We start from the raw sequence: 18,921 nt of genomic DNA on the forward strand, positions 1-18,921 counted from the left end.
GAGACCAGCAGGAGGTGCCGCAAGGGTGAGTCCCGCATTCCACCACCATTGCCCTGCTTAGATAAGAGTTGTTTTATTGTTGAGAGCAGTGTTGGTCCTGGGATTAACTCCTGAGAGAGGATTTGGGTGGGGAGATGGTATTCCTAGACTCGTGGTCTAGGATCTAACAGTTTTCCAGGAGTCCAATCCCCACCATCTCAATCAAGGCATGGACAGAAGCAATTTCTTGCAGCAAGATGTGCTGCCCAGGGCTGTGATGGATGCACACAAAGAGAGATGCTTAATGTACCAAAGAGGTGGTGTGTCAACAGAGAGATGGATGACATGAAGTGGAAGCTTTTTGGTACATTTTTATTGCTGGACTTCTGGGAGAGATTTGCGGGATAAGTGCCATGTTAAACTTATTAGAGAGACAAGGTGAGTGAGGTAATATCTTTTACTTGACCTCACCCACCTGGTCTCTCTAATATCCTGGAACCAACAGGGCTACAATTACATTGAGTACAATAATGCCTCCTCATCTTTTGCAAAATAAGCATCCACGTTGCACAATGATTTTGTTCATTACCTGAAGGCTCCACTGTAGCTATAATAACGTTCCTGGGTACTTGCATCGCATTTATTGTTTCCACTATTATCGCCAATGCAAAGCTCACAGAGTTTTGATGGGTAATTGTCCATCTTGGCTGCAGGCACACAGCTAGCGGAGAAAAAGTCACTCACAGCTGGAAAGAGAAAGATCATAGAATTATAGAATATCAGGGTTGGAAGGGACCTCAGGAGATCATCTAGTCCAACCCCCTGCTCAAAGCAGGACCAATCTCCAACTAAATCATCCCAGCCAAGGCTTTGTCATACCTGACTTTAAAAAGCATGGAGAGGTGAGTGTCAGCCATTCACAAAACACCTAGGTTACAATATCATTTAATTACATGACAATGCAGGTTTCACTAAAAAGCCAGCAACATGCACATTATATTAGGTTTACTGGAAATGACTAATTATATCTTTCAAAACATCTTCAAAATGCAGTCTAGATTGTTAGTTGGCAAGATAGGCCAAAGGACAGATTGGGTCAGATTCTCCAAGAGCACATGTTAAGCTTATAGTTGGTTAACAGGGGTACAAACTGCTTTGATTACAATAGGCACTTCAGCTGCATTTCTGAAAGTTGGTTTAAGATTTTGCATGTCCAGTTTGTTAAAACATGCAAATCAATTAATTCAGCGCAAAAATGTGCTCTCTGTGTAGAAAATACACTTGCACACTTAAAGAAGGCTACCTACAATACCAGGCCTGCCCACTTCTTTGTTCATTCATTTGCACACACATTATTGATTTAAAATGCAACTGCAGGGGTAAAACTCTACTTCGAGAACTACTCATTCTGGGCCGAAAGCCTGCAGATCTTGTTTAATCTTTACTCCAATAAGGTCTTGATGAAATAGAAAGTTTTCAGGATTTGGCTCATGCACAATAGACCCAATTAAGCCATAGCTTTTCAAATATTTAGCCCAGAAGTCTGTTCTTGCAGATCAGTGCACATAGGTTGGAAAATACACAAGAACTGTAGGTCAAATTCTCCACCGACTTCCAGTAAATCCTGTCTGATCATATTGTCTTCAGTGGGGTTGCACAGAATTTGGCTCCATGTTTCTTCTTCATTCGGGACTTCCATAAAAAGTGTAACAAAGAGCCTAATCCTGCAAGCCTTACTTACAAAAGCAGCCCCATTGACAGCAATTATCACCACAGGTGCACACTGAGGTGGAGTACAAGCAGCGCTGTAGCCGTGGAGATACAGCGCTGTACGTGCCTTGCCAGTGTGGACGGGGAGTGAGTTACAGTGCTATGGGTGGCTTTATTGCGCTGTAACTCTCAAGTGTAGCCAAGGCCTTAGGTATAAAGCGTTTATGACACTGTGTAACCCACAGACCTCCTGACACTGCGTAACCCACACCCTTTCAGATCATTGATAGTGAAAGCATTGGAAGTGTTCTATTTCACTAATGCCACAGCATAGTACATGTTGCTGTTGTCGTCAGCTTGTTGGGAAGAAAAGAAGAATTATGCCTTTTCCTGGGTGTCCTTATTGTTTCATGAAAACCCATTTAGTGGTACCAAGACCACTTAGAGAGGGAGATTAATGAGTCTGTTCTACAGCCTTAGCTAATAGCTATATGGTGTTTAGCTCATGCAGTAGAGCCTCATGCACTAAGGTCCAGAGACCCCAGGTTCAATCCCACCTGCTGATGACTGAGGTCTGTCAGTGTTACAACTGCTTCTGTAAGGACTGCTTGCAGGAGAGGAAGGACTGGGCCCATATTATTTTGTGGTGAGTTAACCATAAGATGAAATGGGGGAAAAAAAGGGGGTTTTCTATTCTACAAGAGGAATTTCTCAATGTGATGCACAGAGGTTTACATGCATCACTCCCATGAGCCTTCCCAGGCATAACAGACCTAATCCTCAGGCATCAAGATAAGCATTTAATACCAATATGAAACACACTAGAATAACACAGAGCTACGAAACTTATCTTGGGACTTTTCTTCCCTGAATAAAAAAGGCACAACCAAACTGTGTCTGCATCTTCTGATGTGTGGAACCCTTACCTTGAGGAATATTGCAGTCCATGGGCCTAATAAAGCCCCTTTTAATTAGAACACCAATAGGGATGTTCCATCCAGCCATTCTCCCATATCCTGTGTGGCAGGACTTTTTCCCTTTCAGATCATTGATGGTGAAAGCATTGGAATTGTTCCGTTTCACTAATGCCACAGCATAGTACATGTTGCTGTTGTCATCAGCTTGTTAGGAAGAAAAAAAGAATTATGCCTTTTCCTGAGTGTTTTTATTGTTTCATGAAAACCTGATTCATATGGCAGATCAATTATATCTCATTTGCTGCTAAATTCCTAACTCATCCTACATGAAGGAGACTGCACCAACAATTCCAGGTTATGAAACATGGAATGTCATTTTTCCTCCTTTCATTATAAATGTAATTCTTAATTAGCTGTTTTACACTAACAATCTGACATTCATGTGGAGCCAAACCTTTCCTTTATATAGATGCCTTTACTGCTGCCTTAATATAGAGATGGGTCTGAATTGCTTTTTCAAATGCCATGAAAATATTTCTGTAAATTTTAGTTTTTAGGAATTACCCCCCACCTTTTCCCCCACTTTAATTTTGCAAAATCCTCCGTTTGGGTCCTAAGCTATGTGACGAAGCTGCTTTAAAAAGCACATTGCTTATACGTTAACTTTTACAGATTTGGAGGAAAGCTCTAAACATTTTGCAGCTTTCTATAGGCTCACCGTGATGACAAATAACGCCACTAGTCAGCCTTTCATCACTCTACTTTTGAAAAATATCAGTGAGGGGAAGAATTTGATCTCCGTTAGAACTTAAAATGTAAACTTCTGTATTATTTTCTTCTGTGAACGTTCTTTCATTTATCTCCTGGGTGAAAAATGATTTTTTACACAGACAACAAAAGCTATGAACTAACACCACAAAATTCCAGAAACCTTCACATCTTTGCAGAACTGGTGAAAAGACAAAAAATCACCAGTAATATTTTGGATAAACAGTGGTACTCAGCCCTTTATTCACAACTCATTGCTAGAGCACAAAATATTTGTTGTGTGTGGGTGAACAGAAAGGGCAGTAAGCCATGCATGAGGTCAGATCATCAAAGAATAAACACATAGAGCAGCCAGGGTTTGCCACTTGTTCTGAGGCCTCCCCTATCTGTGCCTCACTTTCCCTATTTGTAAAATGAGGATAATGATATTTACCCTCCTTTTTAAAGTGCTCTGACACGTATTGATGAAACATGCTACATAAATACTAAGTATGATTATTGTGCAGCCCAAATAATAAGCAGGCAAAGTCCATTGACTTCTAAGGAGACGTGCACACACTTAAGCAGCGGTGAATGTGGCTGTGTAAAATATGCCATTGACAAATGCAAAGTTCTAAATGTGGGAGAGACTAATTGGAACTATTCAGACACCATACTGGGGGTGTCAGCTAAGGAAAAGAACATGGGAATCATTGTAGACAGCTCACTGAAGACCTCTGGTCAATGTACAGCTGCGGTTAAAAAAACTAACAAATTAGGAATGGAATAGAGAATAATATGGAAAATATTATAATGCCATTATATAAATCAATGGACTGCCTCCACTACAATACTGTGCACAGTAATGGCCACCCCAGCTCAAAATGGCTATTGAAGAAATATATGGGAGTGGGGTGTGTCAAAAATGGGGGACAAGAATGTTTGGGGCCTGGAGAGACTTTCATATGAAAAGAGACTGAAAAGGCAGGAATTGCTTACTAGATTATAAGGCCAGAAAAGGACAGTTGTGATCATCTAATCTGACGACCTGTATGTCATAGGCTGAATAAGACTTCCTGAATTAATTCCTGGTTGAACTAGAGCATATGACTTAGAAAAACATCCAATCTTGATTTAAAAATTGCCAGCAATGAAGACTCCACCACGACCCTTGGTAAATTGTTCAAATGGTTAATTATCCTTTCTGTTAAAAAGTTATAACTTATTTCCAGTCTGAATTTGTCTAGCTTCATCTTCCAGTCATTGTATATTGACTGGAGAGGCATTGATAGTGAGGCTCCTGGTGGGGGTTGAGCACGCACAATTTTTTTCCCATGGAGCCATGAAGCACCCACGGAGTCAGCGCCTATGTAACTTCCTTACATAGAATCATAGAATATCAGGGTTGGAAAGGACCTCAGGAGGTAATCTAGTCCAACCCCCCACTCAAAGCAGGACCAATTCTCAAATAAATCATCCCAGCCAGGGCTTTGTCCAGCCTGACCTTAAAAACCTCTAAGGAAGGAGATTCCACCACCTCCCTAGGTAACCCATTCCAGTGCTTCACCACCCTCCTAATGAAAAAGTTTTTCCTAATATCCAACCTAAACCTCCCCCACTGCAACTTGAAACCATTACTCCTTGTTCTGTCATCAGGTACCACTGAGAACAGTCTAGATCCATCCTCTTTGGAACCCCCTTTCAGGTAGTTGAAAGCAGCTATCAAATCCCCCCTCATTCTTCTCTTCTGCAGACTAAACAATCCCAGTTCCCTCAGCCTCACCTATAAGTCATGTGCTCCAGCCCCCTAATCATTTTTGTTGCCCTCCGCTGGACTCTTTACAATTTTTCCACATCCTCCTTGTAGTGTGGGGCCCAAAACTGGACACAGTACTCCAGATGAGGCCTCACCAATGTCGAATAGAGGGGAACGATCACATCCCTCGATCTGCTGGCAATGCCCCTACTTATACAACCCAAAATGCCGTTAGGCTTCTTGGCAACAAGGGCACACTGTTGACTCATCCAGCTTCTCGTCCACTGTAACCCCTACGTCCTTTTCTGCAAAACTGCTTCCTAGTCATTCGGTCCCTAGTCTGTAACAGTGAATGGGATTCTTCCGTCCTAAGTGCAGGACTCTCCACTTGTCCCTGTTGAACCTCATCAGATTTCTTTTGGCCCAATCCTCTAATTTGTCTAGGTCCCTCTGTATCCTATCCCTATCCTCCAGCCTATCTACCACTCCTCCCAGGTTAGTGTCCTCTGCAAACTTGCTGAGAGTGCAGTCCACGCCATCCTCCAGATCATTAATGAAGATATTGAACAAAACCGGCCCCAGGACCGACCCTTGGGGCACTCTGCTTGAAACCGGCTGCCAACTAGACATGGAGCCATTGATCACTACCCATTGAGCCTGACAATCTAGCCAGCTTTCTATCCACCTTATAGTCCATTCATTCAGACCATACTTCTTTAACTTGCTGGCAAGAATACTGTGGGAGACTGTATCAAAAGCTTTGCTAAAGTCAAGGAATGACACATCCATGCGATCCCCTCATCCACAGAGCCAGTTATCTCATTATAGAAGGCAATTAGGTTAGTCAGGCATGACTTGCCCTTGGTAAATCCATGCTGACTGTTCCTGATCACTTTCCTCTCCTCCAAGTGCTTCAGAATTGATTCCTTGAGGACCTGCTCCATGATTTTTCCAGGGACTGAGGTGAGTCTGACTGGCCTGTAGTTCCCTGGATGATCCTCCTTCCTTTTTTAAAGATGGGCACTACATTAACCTTTTTCCAGTCATCCAGGATCTCCCCCGATCGCCATGAGTTTTCAAAGATAATGGCCAATGGCTCTGCAATCACATCCGCCAACTCCTTTAGCACCTTCGGATGCAGCGCATCCGGCCCCATGGACTTGTGCTCATCCAGTTTTTCTAAATAGTCCCGAACCACTTCTTTCTCCACAGAGGGCTGGTCACCTCCTCCCCATGCTGTGCTGCCCAGTGCAGCAGTCAAGGAGCTGACCTTGTTCATGAAGACAGAGGCAAAAAAAAGCATTGAATACATTAGCTTTTTCCACATCCTCTGTCACTAGGTTGCCTCCCTCATTCAGTAAGGGGCCCACACTTTCCTTGACTTTCTTCTTGTTGCTAATATACCTGAAGAAACCCTTCTTGTTACTCTTAACATCCCTTGCTAGCTGCAACTCTAAGTGTGATTTGGCCTTCCTGATTTCACTCCTGCATGCCTGAGCAATATTTTTATACTCCTTCCTGGTCATTTGTCCAATCTTCCACTTCTTGTAAGCTTAAATATATGGAGATATACCTATCTCCTAGAGCTGGAAGGGACCTCAAAAGGTCATTGAGTCCAGCCTGCTGCCTTCACTAGCAGGACCAAGTACTGATTTTTGACCCAGATCCCTAAGTGGCCCCCTCAAGGATTGAACTCTCAACCCTGTGTTTAGCAGGCCAATGCTCAAACCACTGAGCTATCCCTCCCATCTACCTGAAACACAGAATCCTAGGACTGGAAGGGACCTGGAGAGCTCACCTAGTCCAGTCTCCTGTACTCATGGCAGGATTAAGTATTATCTAGACCATTCCTGACAGGTGTTTGTCTAAACCCAGGGTTGTGAGTTCAGACCTTGAGGGGACCACTTAAGGATCTGGGGCAAAATCAGTACTTGGTCCTTCTAGTGAAGGCAGGGGGCTGGACTCTATGACCTTTCAAGGTCCCTTCCAGTTCTAGGAGATAGGATATCTCCATTAATTTAAATTTTTTATTTTTTTTTAAAAACCTGCTCTTAAAAAGCTCCAGTGATGGAGTTTCCCCAACCTCCCTAGGCAACTTATTCCAGTGCTTAACTATGCTGACAGGAAGTTTTTCCTAATGTCCAACATAAACCACCCTTGCTGCAATTTAAGCCCATTGCTTCTTGTCCTATCCTTAGAAGTTAGCAGAATTTTTTTTCTCCCTCCTCCTTGTAACAACCTTTTATGTTCTTGAAAATTGTTATCATGGCCCCCTCTGTCTTCTCTTCTTCACACTAAACAAACCCAATTTTTTTCAATCTTCCCTTATTGGTCATGTTTTCTAGACCTCCAATCATTTTTGTTACTCTATTCTGAACTTTCTCCAATTTGTCCACATATTTCCTGAAATGTGACACCCAGAACTGGACAAAATACTCCAGTTGAGGCCTAATCAGTGTGGAGTAGAACAGAAGAATTACTTCTCTTGTCTTGCTTATAACACTCCTGCTAATACATCCCAGAATGATGTTTGCTTTTTTTGTGTGTGCAAGTGTTACACTGTTGACTCATATTTAGCTTGTGATCCGCTATGACCCTTGCTGGGCAGTCAATTCCTATTTTTTACGTGTGCAACTGAGTGTTCCTTCCTAAATGGAGCACTTTGTATTTTTCCTTATTGAATTTCATCCTATTTGCTTCAGACCATTTCTCCAGTTGTTCCAAATCATTTTGAATTTTAATCCTATCCTGCAAATCACTTGCAACCCCTCCCAGCTTGGTGTCATCCACAAACTTTAAGTGTATTCTCTATGCCATTATCTAAATAATTGATGAAGATATTGAACAGAACTGGACCCAGAACTGATCCCTGAAAGACCCCACTCATTATGCCCTTCCAGACTGACTGTGAACCACTGAGAACTACTCTCTGGGAATGGTTTTCCAACCAGTTATGCATCCATCGTCTTATAGTTCCATCTAGGTTGTATTTCCCTAGTTAGTTTATGAGAAGGTCACGCGAGACAGTACCAAAAGCCTTACTAAAGTCAAGATACACCACATCTACCGCTTTCCCCCTATTCACCAGGCTTGTTACCCTGTCAACTAAAGTTATCCGGTTGCTTTGACGTGATTTGTTCTTCACAGATCCATGCTGACTGTTACTTATCACCTTTTTTCTTCTAGGCATTTGCAAATTGATTGCTTAATAATGTGCTCCATTTTCTTTCCAGGTATTGAAATTAAGCTGATTGGTCTGTAATTCCCCAGATTGTCTTTATCCCCTTTTTATATATTGGCACTATATTTGCTTTTTTCCAGTCCTCTGGAATCTCTCCTGTCTTCCATGACTTTTCGAAGATAGTCAAGTATCAGGGGGGTAGCCGTGTTAGTCTGAATCTGTAAAAAGCAACAGAGGGTCCTGTGGCACCTTTAAGATTAACAGAAGTATTGGGAGCATAAGCTTTGGTGGGTAAGAACCTCACTTCTTCAGATGCAAGTGGTGACTTGCATCTGAAGAAGTGAGGTTCTTACCCACGAAAGCTTATGCTCCCAATACTTCTGTTAGTCTGAAAGGTGCCACAGGACCCTCTTTTGCTTTTTTTGAAGATAATCACTAATGGCTCAGATATCTCCTCAGTCAGCTCCTTGAATATTCTAGGATGTATTTTATCAGGTCCTGGTGACTTGAAGACATCTAATTTGTCTAAGTAATTTTTAATTTGTTCTTTCCATATTTTAGTTTCTGATCCTACCTCATTTTCACTGTCATTCATTATGTTAGATGTCTAATCACATTGGCCTGCTAAACCCAGGGTTGAGAGTTCAATCCTTGAGGGGGCCATTTAGGGATCTGGGGCAAAAATCTGTCTGGGGATTGGTCCTGCTTTGAGCAGGGGGTTGGAATAGATGACCACCTGAGGTCCCTTCCAACCCTGATATTCTATGATTCTTACTACTAACCTTTTCAGTGAAAACAAACAAAAGAGTCATTTAGCACTTCTGCCATTTCCACACTTTATTATCTTTTCGTCCTCACTGAGTAATGGGCCTACCTTGTTCTTGGACTTCCTCTTGCTTCTAATGTATTTGTAGACTATTTTATTGTTACCCTTTGTTTCTAACTAGTTTAATCTCGTTTTGTGCCTTGGCCTTTCTAATTTTGTCCCTACATACTTGTGATGTTTGTTTATATTCATCCTTTGTAATTTGACCTAGATTCCACTTTTTGTAGACCTTTTTTCAAGGCTCACATTAGCCCTTTTGGCCACAGCATCACTCTGAGAGCTCATGTTCAGGTGATCATGCACAATGACCTCCAACGTTATTTTCAGAGTCACTGTTTCTCAGGATAGAGTCCCCTCATCATGTAACTAGGCCCTACATTCTTTGTTTCTATATGTTTAACTTTACATTTGGTCAAATCAAAATGCATATTGTTTGTGCATTTACCAAGTCATCTAAATCACTCTGGCTGAAGAGCGAGCAGCCAGCCTGTGGTGAGAAGCATCTAAGAGCTTGTCTACACTGGCAATTTACAGCGCTGCAACTTTCTCGTTCAGGGGTGTGAAAAAACACCCCCTGGAGCGCAGCAAGTTTCAGTACTGTAAAGCGCAAGTGTAGATAGTGCACCAGCGCTGGAATGATACTGGACTAGATAGATCACTTGGTCTGATTCAGTATGGCAATTCCTATGACCCTGTGACTTCAACAAGATCACTCTTTAAAGCACAGGCTCTTTCATGGTCAAGTAGGGTTACAGCTGAATTGTGAGGCTCCCAAGGATTGGTGGCATGTGAACTGCTGGCTGGAGGAGTCTAGCCCCAGCCCCCCCCTTCCACCTGAGGCCTTGCCCCTTCCCCCACCAGAATCCTCCACCCCCACCTTGGCAGCTAGCCCATGCGGCCCCAGCCCAGGAGCACCCGGCTGGGGCCGCCACACAGGGGGGGCCGCAGAGGCAGGCCTGGGGGCGGAGCCTTGGCAGGGCCACGCCTGGCTGTTAGGGGAGGCTTAGCCTCCCCCCGCCTATGATACCCACCGCCCATGCTCCCAAGTTATATCCTTAATTCATAAAGAGTTCATATGGTATTATAAAATGCTAAAACTCTATTATAATTTCAATAAAATATAGCAAATATTCATGTTACATAGTGGGAAGCTGCACCATAGTGCAGATCAGTTGTCTACACAGTTCTGTACCCTTCCTTCACCAGTGACTAATTCCAGAGGGTCAGAGAGAGAGACATAAACTTTCTATAATGCACCTAATTGTGCAAGACTGCATGTTTTACTGTGACAGTATATTGTAAGATGTCCTAACTGATCAGAAAGGAGGTGGATATTTTTGAAGTTCATGCTCAGTACATGATGTAAACCTCATTCCCACCTGATGATCTCAGTTAACAGACTACCAGGGCAGCCCAGTTTTATCAACACTGAGTTACGTAAGTTCAAGGTGTGGTTTTTTTGGGATCAAATGTATTGTTTAGCTTCTGTCTGAAAAATGATTTTCCAGACAGATCCACTGACCTCAAACTATGTTTTACAGTGTTTTCAAACAGCCTGAAAAACAGAAACCCTATGTTCTCTGCTCTTCTTACCAGAGTAACTTTCCCCAGCAGCTGGCACTAGGCCATACATGTTTCCAGCTGTGTAAATATCAACTCCATCCACACTTACAGCATCACTTTCTTTTTTCTGAAAGGAAATGAAATAAAATTCATGAGTTGTGTGAAAATAAATCTTTGCTAGCATCTAGTTCAAGCATCTCTCAGAACAAGGATCCAGGAGGCACAATATCAGCTGCCTCATCCTCTGTCACCCCTGAAATGAGTCCTGGCCCAGTAAAAATAATACTCACAGGTCTTGCGCCACAGACCAATCAACTTTAAGCATATTCTTCAGCTGGTTGTGGATAAGCCGAAGTGATTTTTCTCTCAAATCATACCCATAAATTTCAGAATAAAACCTAATAACCAGACAAGCCTCAGATGCAAAAATGCAGACATGCCATCTCCGCAGCAACAGATTTAACCCTTAGGATACTGGCCAGTGTTAAGAAGGTTAGATCACTACAGTCATTGGTGACACTGGTGGGAAGGTTTTTGGCCACTGAAGGTATGTTTACACAGCAAAAATCCCCCGTGGTAGTCAGTCTCAGAGCCCAGGTCTATATACTTTGGTTTGTGGGGCTCACATCACGGTGCTAAAAATAGCTGTGTAGATATTTGGGCTGCTTGGGTTCTAAATCTCATGCCCCTATCCGTACATCAGAGCTCAAGCTTGAATGTCTACAAGACTATTTTTAGCGCTATAGTGCTATCCTGTAGACCTGGGTTCTGAGAGTCACTACCGCAGGGTTTTTTTGGTCATATAGACATACCTTGGAAGGCCCAGTCAGATTATGATTTTTGCTAAAGTGAGTTTCAACAAGCCCCATATCCTTTTGACAGAAACTCCTCTCCTCCATGGCATTCCTCTTCCATTTTCCCACTGCTAGACCTGGCCACATTCTCATGCTAGGATCCAGCCCATGGATGATGGATCACAGGGAGTCCAAAGCAGCCCTGTGTTCTGACATGGAGGTGGGAATTAATTGGGAAGACATAGAGCTTTTCTTCACTGCAACAGTTAGCTTCAGTTAGCACACTCGAGTCACTGTACTTGAGCTAACCTAGCTCAAGTGAGAGTGACCACAATTCAAAACAGCACTGGAGTTACACATAGTGATTGGATTAGCTGCTTCTGAGTAGCTGTTGCATCCCTTCTGCATTACTAGCTCCAACATCAGCACTGCTTGAGAGCTTCAACCCTTCCCCACTTGCCAACTAGTTCACTTTTAGAGCACCATTTAACTTTGAGCTATGGATTTTTGCGTGTGGACAGGAGTTGAGTTAGGGGTAACACTTGAGTTATAACTCATGGTAACTGTGCTATAAAGACACACCCTTAGCTGTATTATTGGGTCATGGGACATGTCTCAATCTCAACAGGAACAGGACATGGTGGACCTCAGTTTTATTAGTGATGTTTTAGCAAGTTTCCTCTAAAATGAACAAACACAATAAGACTGGACTCAAATTCAACTTCAGATTGCTGAAGAATTTATACAGAGGCCATTATTACTTATTTAAGTGTAAAATAAATTCTGCCCCAGGGCTAGTTTGATTGAATTTCTATGTGTAATCTAATGGCATTCTTCCCCCATCAAAGCAGCCCAGTGGCCATAGTCAGGGTAGCTGCAATTTAATACTGGATAAAAGAGGCAGACTCATCTTTTTAAATAAAGTGAGTACATAATGTGATAGACCCAGGTCAGTTGGGTACAGCAGAAGGCAGATATACTGGCCACTGGATTAACAGTTTTCTGTTCCCTGACTGACCAGAGCAGGGGCTGCTCCAGCCTAATGAGAACACCTGACTCCAATTAACCTGCAAAGAGTCAGGTGAGGCCATTAAGCTAATGTGACCACCTGACTCTAAGGCCCCGCTGATACTATAAAAGGAGCTCACTCCAGTCAGTCAGGCAGAGGGGAGCCAGAGGAGAGGAAGTGCGGCTGAAGGACTGGTTAACGAAGATACCCTCAAGTTATTGATAAGGGAGCCCTAAGGTAAGGGTGAAGAAGGGAGAAGCAGGAGAGCTGTGGGGAGGTGGCCCAGGGAAATGTAGCAACTCTGGCAGTGAAAGGTTGGCTGCCAACAGCTGTTACCATTAGGGTCCCTGGGCCGGAACCTGGAGTAGAGGGCGGGCCTGGGTTCCCCCCAACCCACCACTACAGGAGCACCTCCTGGGAGGGGAAGTCAGGCCCTTGTCCGGACAGGTAGCTAAACTGTTCTAAAACACGCCCTAGGGACAACAGAGACTGTGGGAATTCTCTCACCAACCTCCTTGCTGGCTTATGATGAAAAGGGCTCAGTAGACTGTAACCCTGGCCCTAGAGAGAGAAGGGCTACAGGGAGGGTGGCAGAGAGCCACTGAGGCTAGCATATACTGCCTAGAAGCGCAAGACCCACGGGGCCAAAGTCAGAGCTCTGCCACAATAATCTTGTTTGTAAGTGGCACCAATGGATTTCAGCTGATAAAAGATCTATGGATGCATGATATTGTAACAAATCTATAGCCACCTAGGGCTTCACAGCTATCACTATTCTGCACCTCAGAATTATTCAGAACTTCACAGTGGTAATAGAAATAAAACTCAGATATTCAAGTCTTTCCCATAGCTCTTAAGCTAAATACATTTCTAATTTTTTTCTCTTAAAGCAAATTTTCTAATCCTTTGGCAGTAGTGCATGATCTTAGACTAATGGCATAGCTTATACAAGTCACAACTGCATTTACTGCTTATTGGCATGATAGAGTGGGATATGACTATCAAATTGTGAAGACTATTTTGTACCTGTATTAAAATACTGGCATTGCGGCTGTGTTAGTTTGGTTCTACCGTGGGGCAGCCTGTTATGTAATATTCCTGACAGCCACCTTGCCCACAAAAGGCATTTGACACCTTGTTGAAGGACCACCACAGAGCCATCAAGGTTAAAAATCTATTGACTTTGACTCTCAACTACTCACCTGGAGCAATGGAATTTTTATACAGAGGCCTACAGAGTGAAAGCGGGAGAGGCAAGCACACCGGTGTATTTGGAACTTCAGCTGGCACAAAAATGGAGGTCCGAGTTAAGAGAAGGGTTCTGCTCTGTATAGGAGGGCCAAGCATTGCCACATGTAAGCAGGACTTCAGGAGAGGAGTGCAAGAGGGCTCTGCACAGCCAGAAATCCACTCAAACCATGGACTGTACAGACAAGGTAAGCCCAGACTAGAGAGAGTGTGCCTTGAGCGTTACTGGTTTTTTTTCAAATAATCAGAGTCCCAAGTGCTTTAAGAGTAAAGTCACTGTGGCATAGGTGTTGGAACCAGGGGTGCAGCGCACCCCCTGGCTGGAAGTGGTTTCCATTATACACAGGGTTTACAGTTTTGTTCAATGGCTCTCAGCACCTCCACTATAAAAATTGTTCCAGCACTCCTGCACTGTGGTTAAGAAATTTTTTCTAAGCCTTTGTTCTTTGCTGTCCTGCCATGTTGATCCCAAAGGGGTTAAACAAGTATGCCCATAGCCTAAGTAGAACTGGGAGGGGGGGCACATGTAAGCAACTGGGGGGCTCAGGAGGCCTCAGAAACTGATTCTGGATTATAGGTCAGTTGGGCAGCAGTACCCCATGTTAAAAGAAAGGCATCAGACAAGCGGTCTGAGCCCAGGAGTAGGCACTAGACTGCCAGAGCTAGAAACAGTTACTTGACTCTCCCCAGATCCACTTGGCTTTGAAGCACATGGGATCCAGCCATTAGGGCCACTTACAACAGACTGGTGATTCTATCCAGCAGAGGACAGTTGTAAGCATACTCATTAACTAATACATTACAATATATTCATGGTCAAGAACCAGTATGGTTCATACAAAGCATAGTAACAAGCCCACCTGGATCATTTCCATACACTGTTCTGTTGTCTTGGCTGAAACACACTGGATCTCTGGTTTCAAGTTCTTTTTTTTAAAGGCAACAGCCATTTCACTACATTTCCAGATCTCCTCAGTGAGCACAACGCACCATCGCAGGCTTTCTGGTAACCCTGCATTAAATTTGAAATGAAATAATAGGGATTAAATGTAATAGCTGTAAACATGTATATATTCTGCTCATTACCATATACCTGGGCCCCTCACCTTATTAAAAATGCACACTTAAAAATTAACACAATGGTAGCAAACCTCACAGTACAGAATAAAGAGGCTGGGGTGTAATGAATATAAAGACAATTCTTTGCTGATACTTATGACACAAACAGACCCCATGGTTCTCTCTAGCTCCTAAACTAAGAAAACACTGCCTGTGCTGCTTAATGGTACCACACAGGGTCTCCCTAACTACTGGGCTAGACTTAGCAGCCAAGGAAGGAATTGCTGACTACACTACAAATCCATTCACAGAGGGTGGATAAATGACTCCTGCTGCTGTTGCCCTATCCAGTGTGCTATTGTAATGCTGACAGACCTCGGTTGTCAGCAGGTGGGATTGAACTGGGACCTCTGGAGCTTAGTGTATGAGCCTCTACTGCATGAGCTAAAAGCCAACTGGCTGTTAGCTAAGGCTGTAGAGCAGACGCATTTTATTTCTCTCTAAGTGGTCTCAGTAACACTAGATAGGACAGAACACCACATGCAGGAGGTGTGTGGGTTACACTTAAGGTTGACCAGATGTCTGATTTTATAGGGACTTTTTCTTATATAGGCGCCTATTACCCCCCCATACCAGTCCCAATTTTTCACATTTGCTGTCTGGTCGTCCTAGTTACACTATCTCAAAAGTTAAACCATAGGCCAGCCTGAACAGATGCATCTGGTGGGTTCTCAAGGCCAACTGATTCTGGAAAACCAGCAAAACAGACAAGTTCTGTAGGCAAAGACTCCATTATTGAAGCTGTTCTGGGTTCTGAGAAGGGAAAGCAAACATGGTCCAAGCTGCCATGAAAGTTCATTTTCTAGTATAGAGATTTTAAGAATATTCTGTATCATAGGCGCCGACTCCGTGGGTGCTCCAGGGCTGGAGCACCCATAGGGAAAAAAATTGTGGGTGCTGATCACCCACCAGCAGCCCCCCTATCAGGACCTCCACCTCCCTGCAGGGCCTCCAGCCTGCCAGCAGGCCCCACTGATCAGCGCCTCCTCCTCCCTCCCCATACCTCCTGCCCACCACAATCAGTTGTTTTGCAGTGTTCAGGAGGCTCTGTGGGGCGGGAGGAGGAGCGAGGATGCGGCGCACTCGGGGGAGGGGACTGACTGGGGCAGGAAGAAGTGGGTTGGGGGGTGGAGCAGGGGTGGGAAGAGGCAGGGTGAGGGCAGGACAGGGGCAGGTGGGGGCAAGGCCTTGGGGGAATGGGTGGAGGGAGAGCGGGACCTGGGGCAGAGCCAGGGGTCGAGCACCCACCGGCACATTGGAAAGTTGGTGCCTGTGTTCTGTATTATAATTAAGGCTGTGACTCTGTCATGGACGTCATGGATTCCGTGACTTTCCGTGACTTCTGCACCAGCCGGTGCTGGCTCAGGGGCTGCCCAAGCCAGGTAGCCCCTGGGCCAGCAGCAGCAGTTTGGGTGTATGGGAGGGGACTCAGGGCTAGGGGCAGGGGGATGCAGGGAGGGCTTACCTCAGGGTGGGGGGCTTCCCAGCTCCCACTGGCATGGCCCTGCAGCTCCTAGGTGGAGGGGCCTCCACATGCTGCCTGCCCCCGCAGTTCCCACTGGCTGCAGTTCCCAGCCAATGGGAGCTGCGCAGCCAGCGCTTGTGGTGGGAGTAGCGTGCCGAGCCTCCTGGCCCCTCTGCTGCCTAGGAGCTGCAGGGACATGTGGAGCCAGGTAGGCAGCCCCTGTGAGCTCTGCCAACTGACTCCCCCCGACTCCCCCCAGCACCAGCAGGGGTCCCGGGCCGCATGCCGATGCCCACGCCCCGAGCACCAGCGGGGGTCCCGGGCCACATGCCAATACCCACGCCCCCAGCACCAGCAGGGGTCCTGGGCCATCTCCTCCAGCACCTGCAGTGCCCCCAGATCACCTGCAGCCTCCCACCCAAGTTTTAGGCAGGAGTATATAGTAAAAGTCATGGACAGGTCACGGGCCATGAATTTTTGTTTACTGCTCGTGACCTGTCCATGACTTTTACTAAAAATACCCATGACTAAAACGTAGTCTTAATTATAATCTATAGTCTGAGGCGGGAGTAGCAGAAGGCTCCTAAAAGTGAGAGGGCCACCAGCGTCGGAAACATGGCCCCTATACCCACTCCTTCCCCTGAGGCCCTACTCCTGTGCTGTCCCTTCCCCTGAGGCCCCTTCTCCACCATGCCCCTTCCCCCAAAACCCTGCCCCCTGCTTGCTCCTTTCCACCTCTCCCTCCCCCCCCCATCGCTCGCCCTTATGGCCAGTAAAAAATGATTGGCCACCCCTGTTCCAGAGCTCCTGGTCTGAGGCCCAGAGCCTTGGTCCCACTATCGTTAATGTATTTTCCTCACAACACTGCTGCATGGTAGGAAAGTGCCATTTAACAGATGGGGAACAGAAGCAGAGAGAGGCTAAGTCTCTTGTCCATGGTCACACAGGAGTTCAATGGTGTACTAGTGTAGGACTTGAAGCCAAGCCCTACGCTGGTGTTGTAACCACCTCCTTCCTCTCTTTATATATAAGGCAGCTCTATACCACCCATTCTCTGCCTCTTCATTGTAGGCGATAAACTGTGGATGGGGCAGCGCATGGTCAAAGTACACTTCAGTCTCGAGATCTCTGGCTGATTTAAGGGATGTGTGTGGTTGTTACAAACCTGCACAATTTAGAGCAGTCCCGAGGCTGCTCATTCAGTCTGGATTAAGGTTTCAGCATTCTAGGCCTATGCCCAGCGCCCTAGTTCCTAGAGTCAGATTCTGGGATCAGAATCTCAGCTCTCATTATGAAAAATAATATTTTTAGGATGCATGGATGCAAAGAAAAGCTTGAAAAACCTGAATGTAACTAATGCCCACCAAAGTGTGCTAGAACAATGGCTTCAACAGGTGTGAGCTGCCTCTTTCCTCTTACTCTGGAACCTGCTGCCACTCCAAGAGTAACTGAGCCATGGTGTTGGGGCAGGGCCCTAGCGACTCCATGCTGAATGTGCCCAGGGCTCCAGATTGCCTTAATTTGCCCTGGCTATTCCAAATTAGCCTAGGAGCTGAACCACTTCCCTCACCAGCCACTGAACAGAAGGGAAAGAATGGAAAGGTGAGACACACACACAAAGGGCAGAGGGCCCTGCTGCAAACAGCTGAGCCCTGAAAATGCATTAAAACATCCCATGTGTTTGGAAAAGGAGCTTCTTTGTTTCTGCAGCTGGAGTGAAGTCTTCTAGAAAGGAATAAATTAGGGCTGTCAAGTGATTAAAAAATTAATTGTGATTAATCACATGATTAATCACACTGTTAAACAACAATAGAATACCATTTATGTACATAGTTTTGTATGTTTTCTACATTTTCAAATATATTGATTTTAATTACAACACAGAATACAAAGTGTACAGTGCTCACTTTATTTTTGATTACAAGTATTTGCACTGTAAAAAAACCTCAAAAGAAATAGTATTTTTCAATTCACCTAATATAAGTACTGTAGTGCAATCTCTTTATTATGAAAGTTGAACTTACAAATGTAGAATTATGTACAAAAAACTGCATTCAAAAATAAAACAATGTAAAATTTTAGAGCCTTCAAGTCCACTCAGTCCTACTTTTTGTTCAGCCAATCGCTCAGACAACAAGTTTGTTTACATTTGCAGGAGATAATGCTGCCCGCTTCTTGTTTACAATGTCACCTGAAAGTGAGAACAGGTGTTCTCATGGCACTGTTGTAGCTGGCATCGCAAGATATTTTCGTGCCAGATGCGCTAAAGATTCATATGTCCCTTCATGCTTCAGCCACCATTCCAGGAGACATGCATCCATGCAGATGACAGGTTCTTTTCAATAACAATTCAAACTTTCATTATCTGAGTCAGATGCCACCAGCAGAAGGTTGATTTTCTTTTTTGGTGGTTTGGGTTTTGTAGTTTTCACACTGGAGTGCTGCTCTTTTAAGACTTCTGAAAGCATGCTCTACACCTCATCCCTCTCAGATTTTGAAAGATTCAGATTCTTAAACCTTGGGTCAAGTGCTGTAGCTATCTTCAGAAATCTCACATTGGTACCTTCTTTGCATTTTATCAAATCTGCAGTGAAAGTGATCTTAAAA

General features: G+C 44.5%; 1 protein-coding gene across 4 annotated transcripts in view; it reads right to left on the reverse strand.

Annotated features, from left to right (window-relative positions):
* Positions 1 to 18,921, reverse strand: part of MELTF (melanotransferrin) — a 69,696-nt gene that overhangs the window by 13,086 nt on the left and 37,689 nt on the right. For all 4 annotated transcript variants that reach the window (XR_002889908.3, XR_002889907.3, XM_024111932.3 and 1 more), the window contains 4 exons: positions 14,591 to 14,742; positions 10,710 to 10,806; positions 2,616 to 2,810; positions 569 to 725 (listed from right to left, as the gene is read on the reverse strand). Coding sequence is in view for 2 of the 4 variants with exons in the window: in XM_024111932.3 (XP_023967700.2) it covers positions 569 to 725; positions 2,616 to 2,810; positions 10,710 to 10,806; positions 14,591 to 14,742 (601 nt within the window). In the remaining 2 variants the exon portion in view is untranslated. The remainder of the gene's footprint in view (positions 1 to 568; positions 726 to 2,615; positions 2,811 to 10,709; positions 10,807 to 14,590; positions 14,743 to 18,921) is intronic.

The sequence above is a fragment of the Chrysemys picta genome, chromosome 9 (assembly GCF_011386835.1).
Source record: "Chrysemys picta bellii isolate R12L10 chromosome 9, ASM1138683v2, whole genome shotgun sequence".
Classification (NCBI taxonomy): Eukaryota; Metazoa; Chordata; order Testudines; family Emydidae; genus Chrysemys; species Chrysemys picta.